Source organism: Squalius cephalus (assembly GCF_949319135.1).
Source record: "Squalius cephalus genome assembly, chromosome: 20".
Taxonomy (NCBI): Eukaryota; Metazoa; Chordata; class Actinopteri; order Cypriniformes; family Leuciscidae; genus Squalius; species Squalius cephalus.
In genome coordinates this window covers 4,534,847-4,546,900 of record NC_137141.1, presented here as the reverse complement: position 1 = coordinate 4,546,900, position 12,054 = coordinate 4,534,847, and the positions used below count along the sequence as shown (strand labels likewise).

The window sequence follows — 12,054 nt, the reverse complement described above, 5'->3', positions numbered from 1 at the left end:
AAAAGATGGCTTCTTGTGAAGGTCCATCAAGAATACTGATATTCATGGTCTGTTAGAGCTTCAAAATGAAGATAACCATGAAAAACTGTATCGGCTGAGGGGAACTGGACACCTGTAGTTAACTCCAAATACTCAACTATTCTGCTAGCAGCAGTGGGCGGCACAGGGATGGCAGCGATGGCTGTGGTAGATGGCGCAGCAGTGGGCGGCACAGGGATGGCAGCGATGGCTGTGGTAGATGGCGCAGCAGTGGGCGGCACAGGGATGGCAGCAAAGGGCGGCATAACAGTAGGTGGCACAATGATAGGTGGCACAGAGGTGGCAGCGATGGCTGTGGTAGATGGCGCAGCAGTGGGCGGCACAGGGATGGCAGCGATGGCTGTGGTAGATGGCGCAGCAGTGGGCGGCACAGGGATGGCAGCGATGGCTGTGGTAGATGGCGCAGCAGTGGGCGGCACAGGGATGGCAGCGATGGCTGTGGTAGATGGCGCAGCAGTGGGCGGCACAGGGATGGCAGCGATGGCTGTGGTAGATGGCGCAGCAGTGGGCGGCACAGGGATGGCAGCAAAGGGCGGCATAACAGTAGGTGGCACAATGATAGGTGGCACAGAGGTGGCAGCGATGGCTGTGGTAGATGGCGCAGCAGTGGGCGGCACAGGGATGGCAGCGATGGCTGTGGTAGATGGCGCAGCAGTGGGCGGCACAGGGATGGCAGCGATGGCTGTGGTAGATGGCGCAGCAGTGGGCGGCACAGGGATGGCAGCGATGGCTGTGGTAGATGGCGCAGCAGTGGGCGGCACAGGGATGGCAGCAAAGGGCGGCATAACAGTAGGTGGCACAATGATAGGTGGCACAGAGGTGGCAGCGATGGCTGTGGTAGATGGCGCAGCAGTGGGCGGCACAGGGATGGCAGCGATGGCTGTGGTAGATGGCGCAGCAGTGGGCGGCACAGGGATGGCAGTGATGGCTGTGGTAGATGGCGCAGCAGTGGGCGGCACAGGGATGGCAGCAAAGGGCGGCATAACAGTAGGTGGCACAATGATAGGTGGCACAGAGGTGGCAGCGATGGCTGTGGTAGATGGCGCAGCAGTGGGCGGCACAGGGATGGCAGCGATGGCTGTGGTAGATGGCGCAGCAGTGGGCGGCACAGGGATGGCAGCGATGGCTGTGGTAGATGGCGCAGCAGTGGGCGGCACAGGGATGGCAGCGATGGCTGTGGTAGATGGCGCAGCAGTGGGCGGCACAGGGATGGCAGCGATGGCTGTGGTAGATGGCGCAGCAGTGGGCGGCACAGGGATGGCAGCAAAGGGCGGCATAACAGTAGGTGGCACAATGATAGGTGGCAGCGATGGCTGTGGTAGCTGGAACAGCAATGGCAGTTGCCACAGCAGTGGGTGTGATGTTACAGGCATCAGTGGCACTTGCTCTCTTAACGCTCTGACATTTGCAGGATCCTAAATGTGTGATGAAATCTGGCTTTCTTAAAATTGTTGACTGACAGTACAAGCAATGATAATGTTGCTGGGTTCGGCAGGGGCGACCGCATCGATGTATGATGTACCCTGGAACACAACAGCATACGATTGCACTGTCACACACAGTCTTATGATCTTTCAAAAAGCAAAAAAAAAGATGTTTGCAAATGTTACCTTCATGTTGCACTGCTCTGTTGAAGTGTCCCTTAAGATGTTTTTGAACTTTGGACAGCTTTGTGGGTGTGAAATATATGGGGGCACAGAATGGGCAGTGAAAATCACTGCAGCATTTATGACATTTCTGGATTTCTGGAAGTGAATTCCTCCTTTGAATTGTTTTATCCATCTTTAAAAAAAAAAAGAGAGTCAAACTCAAATTCAGATTTTAAGACCACCCCACAGAGCCCATACAGTCAAATTTCAGTCAATACAAATTAAAACAAGGAACCCAAACAAAAGGCCAAATGACACATTCTAGCTCACATGTTAATACCATAGACTGGTTAATACACAGTGAAGGCACAGTACATTTGATTATTAGGCAATTGTATGAGTTGTAAATGGCTGGCAACAACTTCATATCACAGTTAAATTAATATTGATTCATTTTAATACTAGAACTAATTTAAGTATTCTACATAAATTATATAACGTAAAATAATTACTCCGGCATTAATTAATTCAATTTATAGTTTTAGGAGAAAAGGTCCGGTAATTAAAAAAAGGTCAAATGGTAAATCTGATTAAATAATTAATGATGACATTCTTTGATATTAACACACTTAATGTATTTAATTGGTCTACTTTAATGTCAACAAATTTGAATCAAATTTTTACAATGGCTTGTCTACAAAAAGTCCAAGGTTAAAGGCTAACGTTAGCTATCAAAATATTTTTGGGGAAAAAAGGCGAAAAAACAAACATTAACGGCTCAAATTTTGTAACAAACTATCTTTACAAATATTAAATGGACTATTCATATGTTGGTGTATCGATGAGCTATAAAGTAGTTTGATTATTGGTATGATTCGCTAAATAAAATTGACGATACTCACGTTTTGGCTTAAGTTCATCACGTTTATCCGATCCAATAGGAGGCGCTGTCTCGAAAAACAAGGGGTCTGAGAATGCGGGACTCTGGGTGCGGGACTGGAGCTTCATACTACTCACTATATAAATAAAGATGACTGTCTTGACTTTAAAATGAAGCAAATGTGGCTGTGATGACTTGATGACTTCTCTCCAGTCTTCAGTCTCTCATGTTCTTGCTCAGACGTGGACAGGCTCTGAGTTTCTGGCAGGTTGGTGTTGGACTTCAGGCTTCGGGTCAAGTCTCGAGCTCAGAGCTCTCAGCAAGTCTGTTATTTCCTATCCAATACAAAGATGATATGAACAAGTCAACTCATGAATGATTTCTTAGAGCTAGAACAGAATTGAATTCTGCTTGGTTCACTGATTCTGTTATTCTCCAGTTTACTGCAGTGAAGCCGCTTTAAAACAATCTGTATAGTATCAAACGCTATATAAATGAAGGTGACTTAAAGGGATAGTTCACCCAAAAATGAAAATGCTGTCCTCATATACTCACCCTCATGTTGTTCCAAACCTGTATGACTTTCTTTCTTCTGCTGAACACAAACGAGATATTTTGAAGAAAGTCGGTAACCAAACGACTGATGGACCCCATTGACTTCCATAGTAGGAAAAAATTGACTATGGAAGTCAATGGGGACCAGCAACTGTTTAATTACCAACCTTCTTTAAAATATCTTCTTTTGTGTTCAGCAGAAGAAAGGAAATCATACAGGTTTGGAACAACATGAGGGTGAGTAAATGATGACAGAATTTTCATTTTTGGGTGAACTATCCCTTTAACTATAACAAGAACATTACAATGAACACAAATTTGAAAATCTCACTACAAATAATCCAGAATTTAAGACAAAAGATAATAATCCTATTCTGCCTGTTACACTTCCTCACACCTGGAACTGATCGAGTGAATCTCCTGAACTTCTCCAATCTACTGTAGACCATCACTAATCCATTTATGTTGTAACATCTGCTCTAACGTCGGGCGTTTAGTTGGATCCCGGGCTAGACACTGGCTAATCAGATCCCTGCATTCTGGACACAGTTTAATAAGGAGAGAGCTGGTTAGGCATGACCATGTGACCTGGCATTTTTGAAAACAGCATCTAAAACATGATTAATACACTGTAAAATATTCCTTATCTTTAGTTTAAAAGTGAAGTATGTCGTTTCTGCGACACTAGTGAATAAATGACAAAATAAAGCATATTTTCAAAAAAGCTTGCAAAGGCCCCTTCTTCCCTTCATCGCGTCTTCCCCGACTCAAACATCACAAGCGCAGCTCTTACTGGTTCATGTGAAGGCATGTTTCAGGTCCAACATATTAGTAATAATTTCAGCTGTGTTGCGTTTGTCTTTATGTAAATGTGCCTTTCCGCATCACAATGCTCTGTTCACTTTGACGTGTTCATGACCGGTTTAATCTTTGAAGGAATAAATGCAGTGAATTCTGGCTTTCACTTCTGTAACTAAAGCTGCATTTCTTTTCCCATGGCTCTCGCCCCAAACTCTCGCTATATATAAAACATCTTACATACTTCACCTTTAACTGTTTCTGTACAAAGCCTTTGCTTTATTATGTGTGTGTTTATCAATGTTATCAATATTATGAACTCACTTTTGGATAAGCTGGTGTTCTGAAATGTAACTTTGGCTTGTGTGATTTCCGTTCTATTGCGAAAAGGACGACATCCGTTCACCATCTTGTACAGCAACACTCCTAGAGACCAGACGTTTGCTGGGACGGCGTGGAATCGAGGCTCTGTCAAGACTTCAGGTGGGCGGTAATCCGCAACTCCTGGAAGAAAGACATTTGCACATTGTTGAGCTTTTTTTTTAAAGCATCAAGTAATTAGTAAGTCACTACACTCCCAGAATGCTCACCAATGTATATTTTGCTCTCGTAGCCATCGCTACTAAACAGCTGACCGCAGCCGAAGTCTATCAGCTTGAGCTGTACCGGTGCTTTCCTCAACAGGAAGTTCTGCGCATGAATGTCATTATGGAAAACACCTCGATGGATGCAGTGTTGCACTGCCAGCACAGCCTGTCTCATGATGACCCGTGCTGTTGGTTCAAACACTTGATGATTACGAGTGATGAAGTCCAGCAAGCTCTCGCAGGGTTCGGGATACTCCATAACCAGAGTGAAATCTCTAGGATCTTCAAACCACTCGTATAGTCGTATGACGAAGGGGCTTATGGGTTCTCGCCTCATCATCATCAGCAGCGCCACTTCTGTAACGAGAGGTTCGGGATTCCCAGGCTAGAGAGAAGCAGACCGAAGGTTAGCTGGGTAAAAATCATCATTTTGAAATGTACTTTTCTTTGATCTTTTTAGATACGTTCAAAAGAGCCTCAAAGTTCTTTGGTGCCTCTAGGCTTTGTTGATCACATTTACACCTAAAGCTTCCTACGGGTGTATTAACTACAGTAATCTGCACTTAAACGACTCAACACACATTCAGCTTTTAGACAACTTACAATATTAAGATCGTTGTGAATCTTGTGCATCCGCTTGATGGCAACCTGCAAAAAAAAAAACATCCCAGTTTCAATACCAGTAACAGTTTTCAAGCGCCTGATCTTGCACTAAGGATTAAACATCTGTAAATTGTTTTAAATGTGTTTTGCAAGAGCAAAATGTTTGTACAATTCAGTAAGATTGACCTTTTTGCCATCAAATTTGCGTGTTCCCAGGTACACCCGGCCAAATCCTCCGGCTCCAATCATCTTTTCCATGTTATAGAGAGACTCAAAGGACTCTGAAAAACAAACAGAAAAATATGAGACAATTATTAGCTTGCTAGATCCAGCGCTGGCTGAGAAAATAATATTAATATTCTCTAAAAACAAGCCTTATTTTGAGTGGAAAACAAGATAATACTGTTGAAAATAATGTTGGAGAAATAATGATTGACCATTATGTGGCTTGACGCCGGAGTGATCTGGAGCGGCTGATGATGGGTCAGGATCTGCTGGAGGAACGAAAGCCTCCACAACATCCACAGCACTGCAGGAACAGCAGCAGAACACACACTTCAACGCCTTCCAGAGCCGGAGGAGACAACCAGGCACTTTCCTCTTCCTGCGTTCTGGAGCTTTTTCTGAAATGAAGAAAAAACAATTGAAAACAAACATTAGACACATCTCTGACGTCAAATTAAGCAAAGATATAATAACTTACATTTTACTGTTAAATTCTTATCTATAATGTTACAAATCTAAAGTAATGGGAATTGTTCACGCTATCCCCCTGACTTCTGCTTAATGCCTGAGGAAATGTCCCAATATCATATTTCACAATATTAATAGTCATTTTATTTCACAATTATCATGATTACGAGGGCGGAGCTGGTGATTCCCTGTCAACGATAAAGTTCATTTTCTTATTTTATCTGATCTTTTATTAAAAAGAAAACATACATTTCCAGGCTTCATTTGGCCAACTCTGGCACATGTGGCTCAGTTCTGGTAATGGCAAAGATCATATGGGCCATATCTTAAAATATATTTATATTATATTAAACATTGACTTTATTAAATGCATAGCAATGTCTTATTTATGACATATCCGACTCTGTAATGCTCGGCACGACAGCCATTTTGACAATTCAATATAGTTATTTTCTGGATCGTATGCTGTGTGAGAAGCGGCTTTCTGTGTGTGTGTTTCTGGTGTGTGTCAGACAGCGCAAGTGCCATCGAGTTCATGCCTTATTGAGAACGTTTTGCTAACATTCCAATTAAATTAAGGAAACATTATTTCTAAATGTTCCCTGAATGTTCAAAACGTCCAGTTTTTTCAACGTTTCAAAAATGTTCTATCTTGGTTAAAGGAACATTCTATTTTAGAATTTTGCATTATGGGAACGTTACTTTTGAACGTTCTCGGAATGTTCTGAAAATGTTAGATGAATGTCCAATTAAAAAAAAAAAAAAAAAAAAAAGATTTCCCTTAACTGTCAATGCTCTAATGATAGTCAACAGAATGTTCAAAAGGGACCATCAAAATAAAGTGTTACCAAAAAATAAAATACAATAAAAATCAGAAAGAAAATTTCAGCGAAATTCTGCTGAGCAACAGTAAATGTGACAGTAAATGTGACCGGACATTAACATGTTAAAAATGAGTTATGCATGAAATAGCAACATCTGTCTCTGTAGACTTTACACTGCCCAGCCTTATTTCAGTCTCACCTGTTGGGCTCTTGTTCACTGGAGAAGCCTCCATGGCCCCCTGAGCAGTTCGGCCATCTGAAGGAACTTGACCCGGCAGTGGAGGACACAGAAACCCTTCGAGGCTGTCGGACCTGGACAAACCCTGTTGGTTTGGGCTCTCCGACCCATCGCCACTCCACCTCCACTCGACGCTGTACGAGCCTCGGCTGCTCAGACTCAACGACTCTCTACACCTCCTCTCCACATGGACCTTTTGGGGATATGTTGGGAATATTTAATTTAATTTTATCAATCAATAAATTTCACTAGAAACAAACCTTGTTGTATTATTTAAATTTAATACTGTGAAGCTGCTTTGATACAATCTGTATTGTGAAAAGCGCTATACAAATATAAATATACCTCAGAGAGGAACGAACGCGAGGAGGACGTGATGCCCGTAGAAGACTCTGTGGAAGCAGTTCTCCAGGATCTGGAGCGGCCTGAGGATGGAACATTTCAGACATCAAAAACTGTTTTTGTTTTATATATTTTTTTATAATATTAATAATCAATGTCAGTGGCCACATCAAATTGTTACTTTGGTTGCACTTTATTTTGGTCCCTTTAAGATATTCGGTTGTCTAGAAGTAACATTGCACTTACATGTCTACTAACTCTCATTAGAGTATTAGAAGAGTATTAGTAGAGTATTGGTAGAGTATTGGTAGAGTATTAGTAGAGTATTAGAAGAGTATTAGTAGAGTATTAGTAGAGTATTGGTAGACTGGTAGGGTTAGGGTTAGAATAAGTTGACATGTAGTTGTAAAGTTACTTATAGTCAGTAGCGTGTCTGTTGGAGGAGCATCACAATAAAGAGTTTGCAGATATTAATCAGAGAGTCTACTAATGCTCTAATGAGAGTTAGTTGACATGTAGTTGCAAAGTTACTGATAGTCGACAGAATGTTCAAAAGGGACCATCAAAATAAAGTGTTACCGTTACTTTAGTTGGTACTAAAGTAGTTAGACAAATCAGCCATTGAAAATAGAAGTAGAAACTAAGCCATCACTTCTTTATTAAAAGCCTATTCTGACCTCTGCGAGAGTGTTCAGACGAAGTGGACCGACGTCCATCATCTGGGTTCTGCTTCGCCCTCGTCCAAACCTCCTGACCAGCCGTCTGAGAGAAAGCAGCTCTCCTGGATCTGGAGTGGTCGTCTGAGGATGGAATATTTCACATAATTAGTAATGTTTTAATAATAATAATCAATAATCAATGTCTCTGGTCAATTACTAATTTTTACTTCAGTTACTCAAATTCAAAAGTTTATTTCACATGCAAGGAATCAAATAAATGTGATCAAATGGATTCTTCACATTAATTAATGTAGTCAGTCATTGTACAACATCATACCATAAACCATAAATGAAAAATTAAAGCACTCACCTCCTCTTTCATCCATCATGCGAGCCGTCGACATCCTCCTGCAAACGGCAATAAAAACACTACAAAATACAATACAATACAAATCTCCTCAGAAATACTCCCCTAAAAATAAAAAATAAATAATAAAACAAAAAATTAAATAAAATAAACTCCTTCTAAAATAAGAAAAGAACAATCAAATAAAAGTATTCGGTAAAATGATCTGTATAAAATGATATGACGCTTTCAAAAATATAACTCTATAAAAAGGATATAGGTTAGGTTAGGTTATCCTCCGATGTCCTTCTAGAATAAAAGTCTTCTCTCAGGAATCCAGAAAACAGCTTCAAAGTCTCAAGATTTGCACAGAAAATTCTCTGCAAAAAGTCTGTCAATTCGCCTCGTCTCTCAATCCACAGACTGCGATCGGTTCAAGTGTAAATATACATGCAGAATGCAGAAATTCATAAAACGCGTCGCTATAGCAACTACAATTCAAATCACTCATATGCACGCACAGATAGCGATCGGTTCAAGTGTAAATATCGGCAGAATTCATAACGCGTCGCTATAGCAACTACAATTCGAATCACGTGTACGCGTGCACGCGCACATCGAATCTGATTTATTAAATAGTTACACATTTAATGTTGACGTTTTCTTTAATATGAGATTCTTTCTTTCAGACCAGTTTTATTATTAAAATTCGTGGAAAATGCGCACAAAAGACAAGGGAGAATAAATCGGACATCAGCAATTAAATTTGCCCGTTTCCGCATATATAACCATCAAGGCCAATCATCTTTCAGCATCACTAATGCGTCATCAAACCAGTTAGTAGTAGTGGTGAAGAAATCCAAATTATTGTTGATTCTCTATTAAAATGGTTCACAATTGCTAGTACCCAGTTAATTATAAACTTGCTAATCACTTCCCCGGACCTTAATCCAATAACACAAAAAAAAAAGAAAAAAAAAAAAAGTTTTTGGTGACTCTCTGATATTAGACCCTTCTCATTTTAAATTTGTAATTGATTTACTACTTTCATGCCAAATTTTATATTCACAAATGTACAATTTTTATGTTTTTTTTATGTTTAAGAAAGAGTTTGAGGACATTTAAAACTACTGTAAGACTGTCATGTGTAAAACATTTAAGCTGATTTAATATTCTTTGTGGTTTTGTCTTGTAACTCTCATTATTGTCTATTATTGTTTGTTACTGTTTTGTCTTGTTTTTGTATTTGTTATTGTTGCATAATAATAAATCCATATTAATAATACAAAAATAAATCCAAATTAATAAAGGATCCCAAAACAAGACCAAACGAAAAAGCCCATTTCTGATTTTTTAAACATTTATTAAAAATATACATGCAACATTTTGAAATGTTTCACATATAATGCTCTAAAGAATTCATAAAACATTAATAACATTTTTAACATCAGGTATTGTTTATGATGAACGTTGAGGATAACATTCATATCAAAGATATTAAAGAAACATAACTTTTATTTAGCAAGGACGCATTACATTGATCAAAAGATTCAATTTCAAATAAATGATGTTCTTCTGATATTTCTATTCATCAAAGAATCCTGGCAAAACTGTATCAGGGTTTCATTAAAAAAAAAAAAAAAAAAATTAAGCATGCATGCAAAAAAATGTTTTTCAACATTGATAAAAATAAGAACCATAATTGAGCACCAATAATGATTGATAATAGAGCACAAAATCAGCATGCTGTATGATTTCTGAAGGATCATGTGACACTGACGACTGGAGTAATGATGCTGAAAATTCAGCTCTGATAACAGGAATACATTACATTTTAAATAATATTAAAACAGAAATCAGCTATTTTTAAGTGTAAGAATATTTCACATTAAAAAGCCAACTTACTGAAAGTTCTCCAAATAAACATAAAACAGTAAAATGAACTGAGATATTTTTATTGGAAGTGTTCATGCATCATACTAAGTTGATTCAACAAATTCATTACTTAAATGATGAAAACGTACAATGTTTTGTTGTTCAAACTAAATCGTTTTAGTTTTCATTGAAGTTCGCGTATTTTGTAAGCGCGTGCGCAGTTTGAACCCTGAACGCATGCGCAGTTTGAGACTTCAGCTCCTCGGCGGTCAGGTCACGTGTCTGTCTGCTGCTGGGGAGAAGTCGGTAGCGGAGTGCTTTCTTCAATTCAGCGTTTCTGCATCACTGGTATGTATTAATCATTTTTATAATCGACTGTATGTTATTTGTCATATATGATGTATACTATGCTCTTCCCAAACTGATGGCCTGATCTAATTCACCAGTGCTGCCGATTTTGCACACCTTTGGGTTTTAACTAGCGGTGTCCTGCCTATTCAATCCAGCGTTTCTATCACTGTCACTGGTGTGTATTAACGACACACTGACGGGATTATTGTTCTTTGTGTTGTTCACTGTATTGCTTGTTTATACAGGGGTTTGTTCCCGCCGGCGTTCTCTGGAAGACTACATTACCCATCACCGCCTAGAACTACAGCAAACTACGGCAACTCAAATAGCTCAAAATACAAAGCACGTTTAGTTTTTTAGTTTTTCCCGTGGTCACTCTCCCTACATTCCAAATGGCATAATGTTATGTATTTTAAAAATAATATTTTTTTATTGTGAATACATTTTTTATTTTAAATTCATTCATTAATGATTTAAGTAATAATTGATGTGCTATATCAGACATTTTTGAAGTAGAAATCCGTTTTGAAAGTTCAAAAAACTGTTAATTACAATAACTAGGTTAGCTGAAAGAAATATTGTTAAAAAAAAGGTACAAAGACTTGACTTGGACTTTAGGGACTTGTGAACATGTCTGGTATTTATAATTTTTATAATCAACTGTATGTTTTGTCATATCAAATGAGATGTTTGCTCATGATGTATTTACAGTAGTTGAGGAGTTCAGAGAGAGATGGCCTGCCACCTGCACCTTTTCTAAACCATTTAATAGCAACTGACAATATTAATAATTATTCGAATTATTATTTCTAAATATTTAGAACATTTTAGTAATACTTATAGTAGTAAAACTTTGTGGTGATTCTTTCCACAGATCTCCATGGAGTTTTGGTGTATCTGTAACGTCGACCTCCTGTGGAAGTTCAACATATCCCTTGAAAAGTACACAATACCTCTCCTAAAACTCTACAGGAAGAATGAATGCATTTAGAGAAGAAATTAGGACTCTTTTGGACAAGCTGGATGAACAGGTACTCTTTTAAGATCCTTTGATATATTCAAAACACTGCAGTATTAACAGCTTTCTGAATAAAACCATCAATGCAAGTTTGCATATTGTTTCTATATAATTACATTTGTTGTAAATGTAATGTTATTGTGTTGCAAGGTTAATCACATTGAAAATATCACTTTAAGAAAACTCATTACTAAGCCAATTTTTAAACTTTATTTAACCCTGAAATGATGTGTATATTATATCATGTGTTCTTAACCATTGTGACGTCCTTTCTCCTGCAGAACACAAAAGGAGAAATTTGGAAGACAGAACAAATGTCAGTAATTTACTTCCAGTGACATTTGAAGTGTTTTCAAGGCCTTTCTGCATTCATTCAAAATGGCGTCTCAAGACATGCAGTGGCGTTTTGCAGTATTTCAGAGCTTAAGCAATAACCAGTTGTTTTTATTCAGCCATGAGAATCTACTTTGAATGAACACATATAGAGAGGAAAATAGTCAGTAAATACCTTTATAATATCAGTTATCAATATCATAAACTTAATAATGGCATCAGTCTGTTTTTCATTCAGTTGTGTCAATTGGGAAACAGTGCATGTTTTGTTTGCAAATTTTATGATTTTAAATTTTTTTTTTATGCCACTGTATGTAAAAGACT

General features: G+C 38.8%; 1 protein-coding gene across 1 annotated transcript; it reads right to left on the bottom strand.

Moving 5' to 3' along the window:
• Positions 1-2,795: 2,795 nt before the first annotated feature.
• On the bottom strand, positions 2,796-8,211 carry LOC307148206 (serine/threonine-protein kinase pim-2-like; the record flags this gene model as incomplete). Its single annotated transcript, XM_079853561.1, has 10 exons — positions 2,796-2,843; positions 4,186-4,365; positions 4,452-4,833; positions 5,052-5,096; positions 5,238-5,332; positions 5,489-5,674; positions 6,768-6,999; positions 7,152-7,198; positions 7,826-7,948; positions 8,178-8,211. 10 exons carry the CDS (start codon positions 8,209-8,211, stop codon positions 2,803-2,805), a joined length of 1,365 nt encoding a protein of 454 aa, XP_079709687.1. The 3' UTR covers positions 2,796-2,802.
• Positions 8,212-12,054: the final 3,843 nt, after the last annotated feature.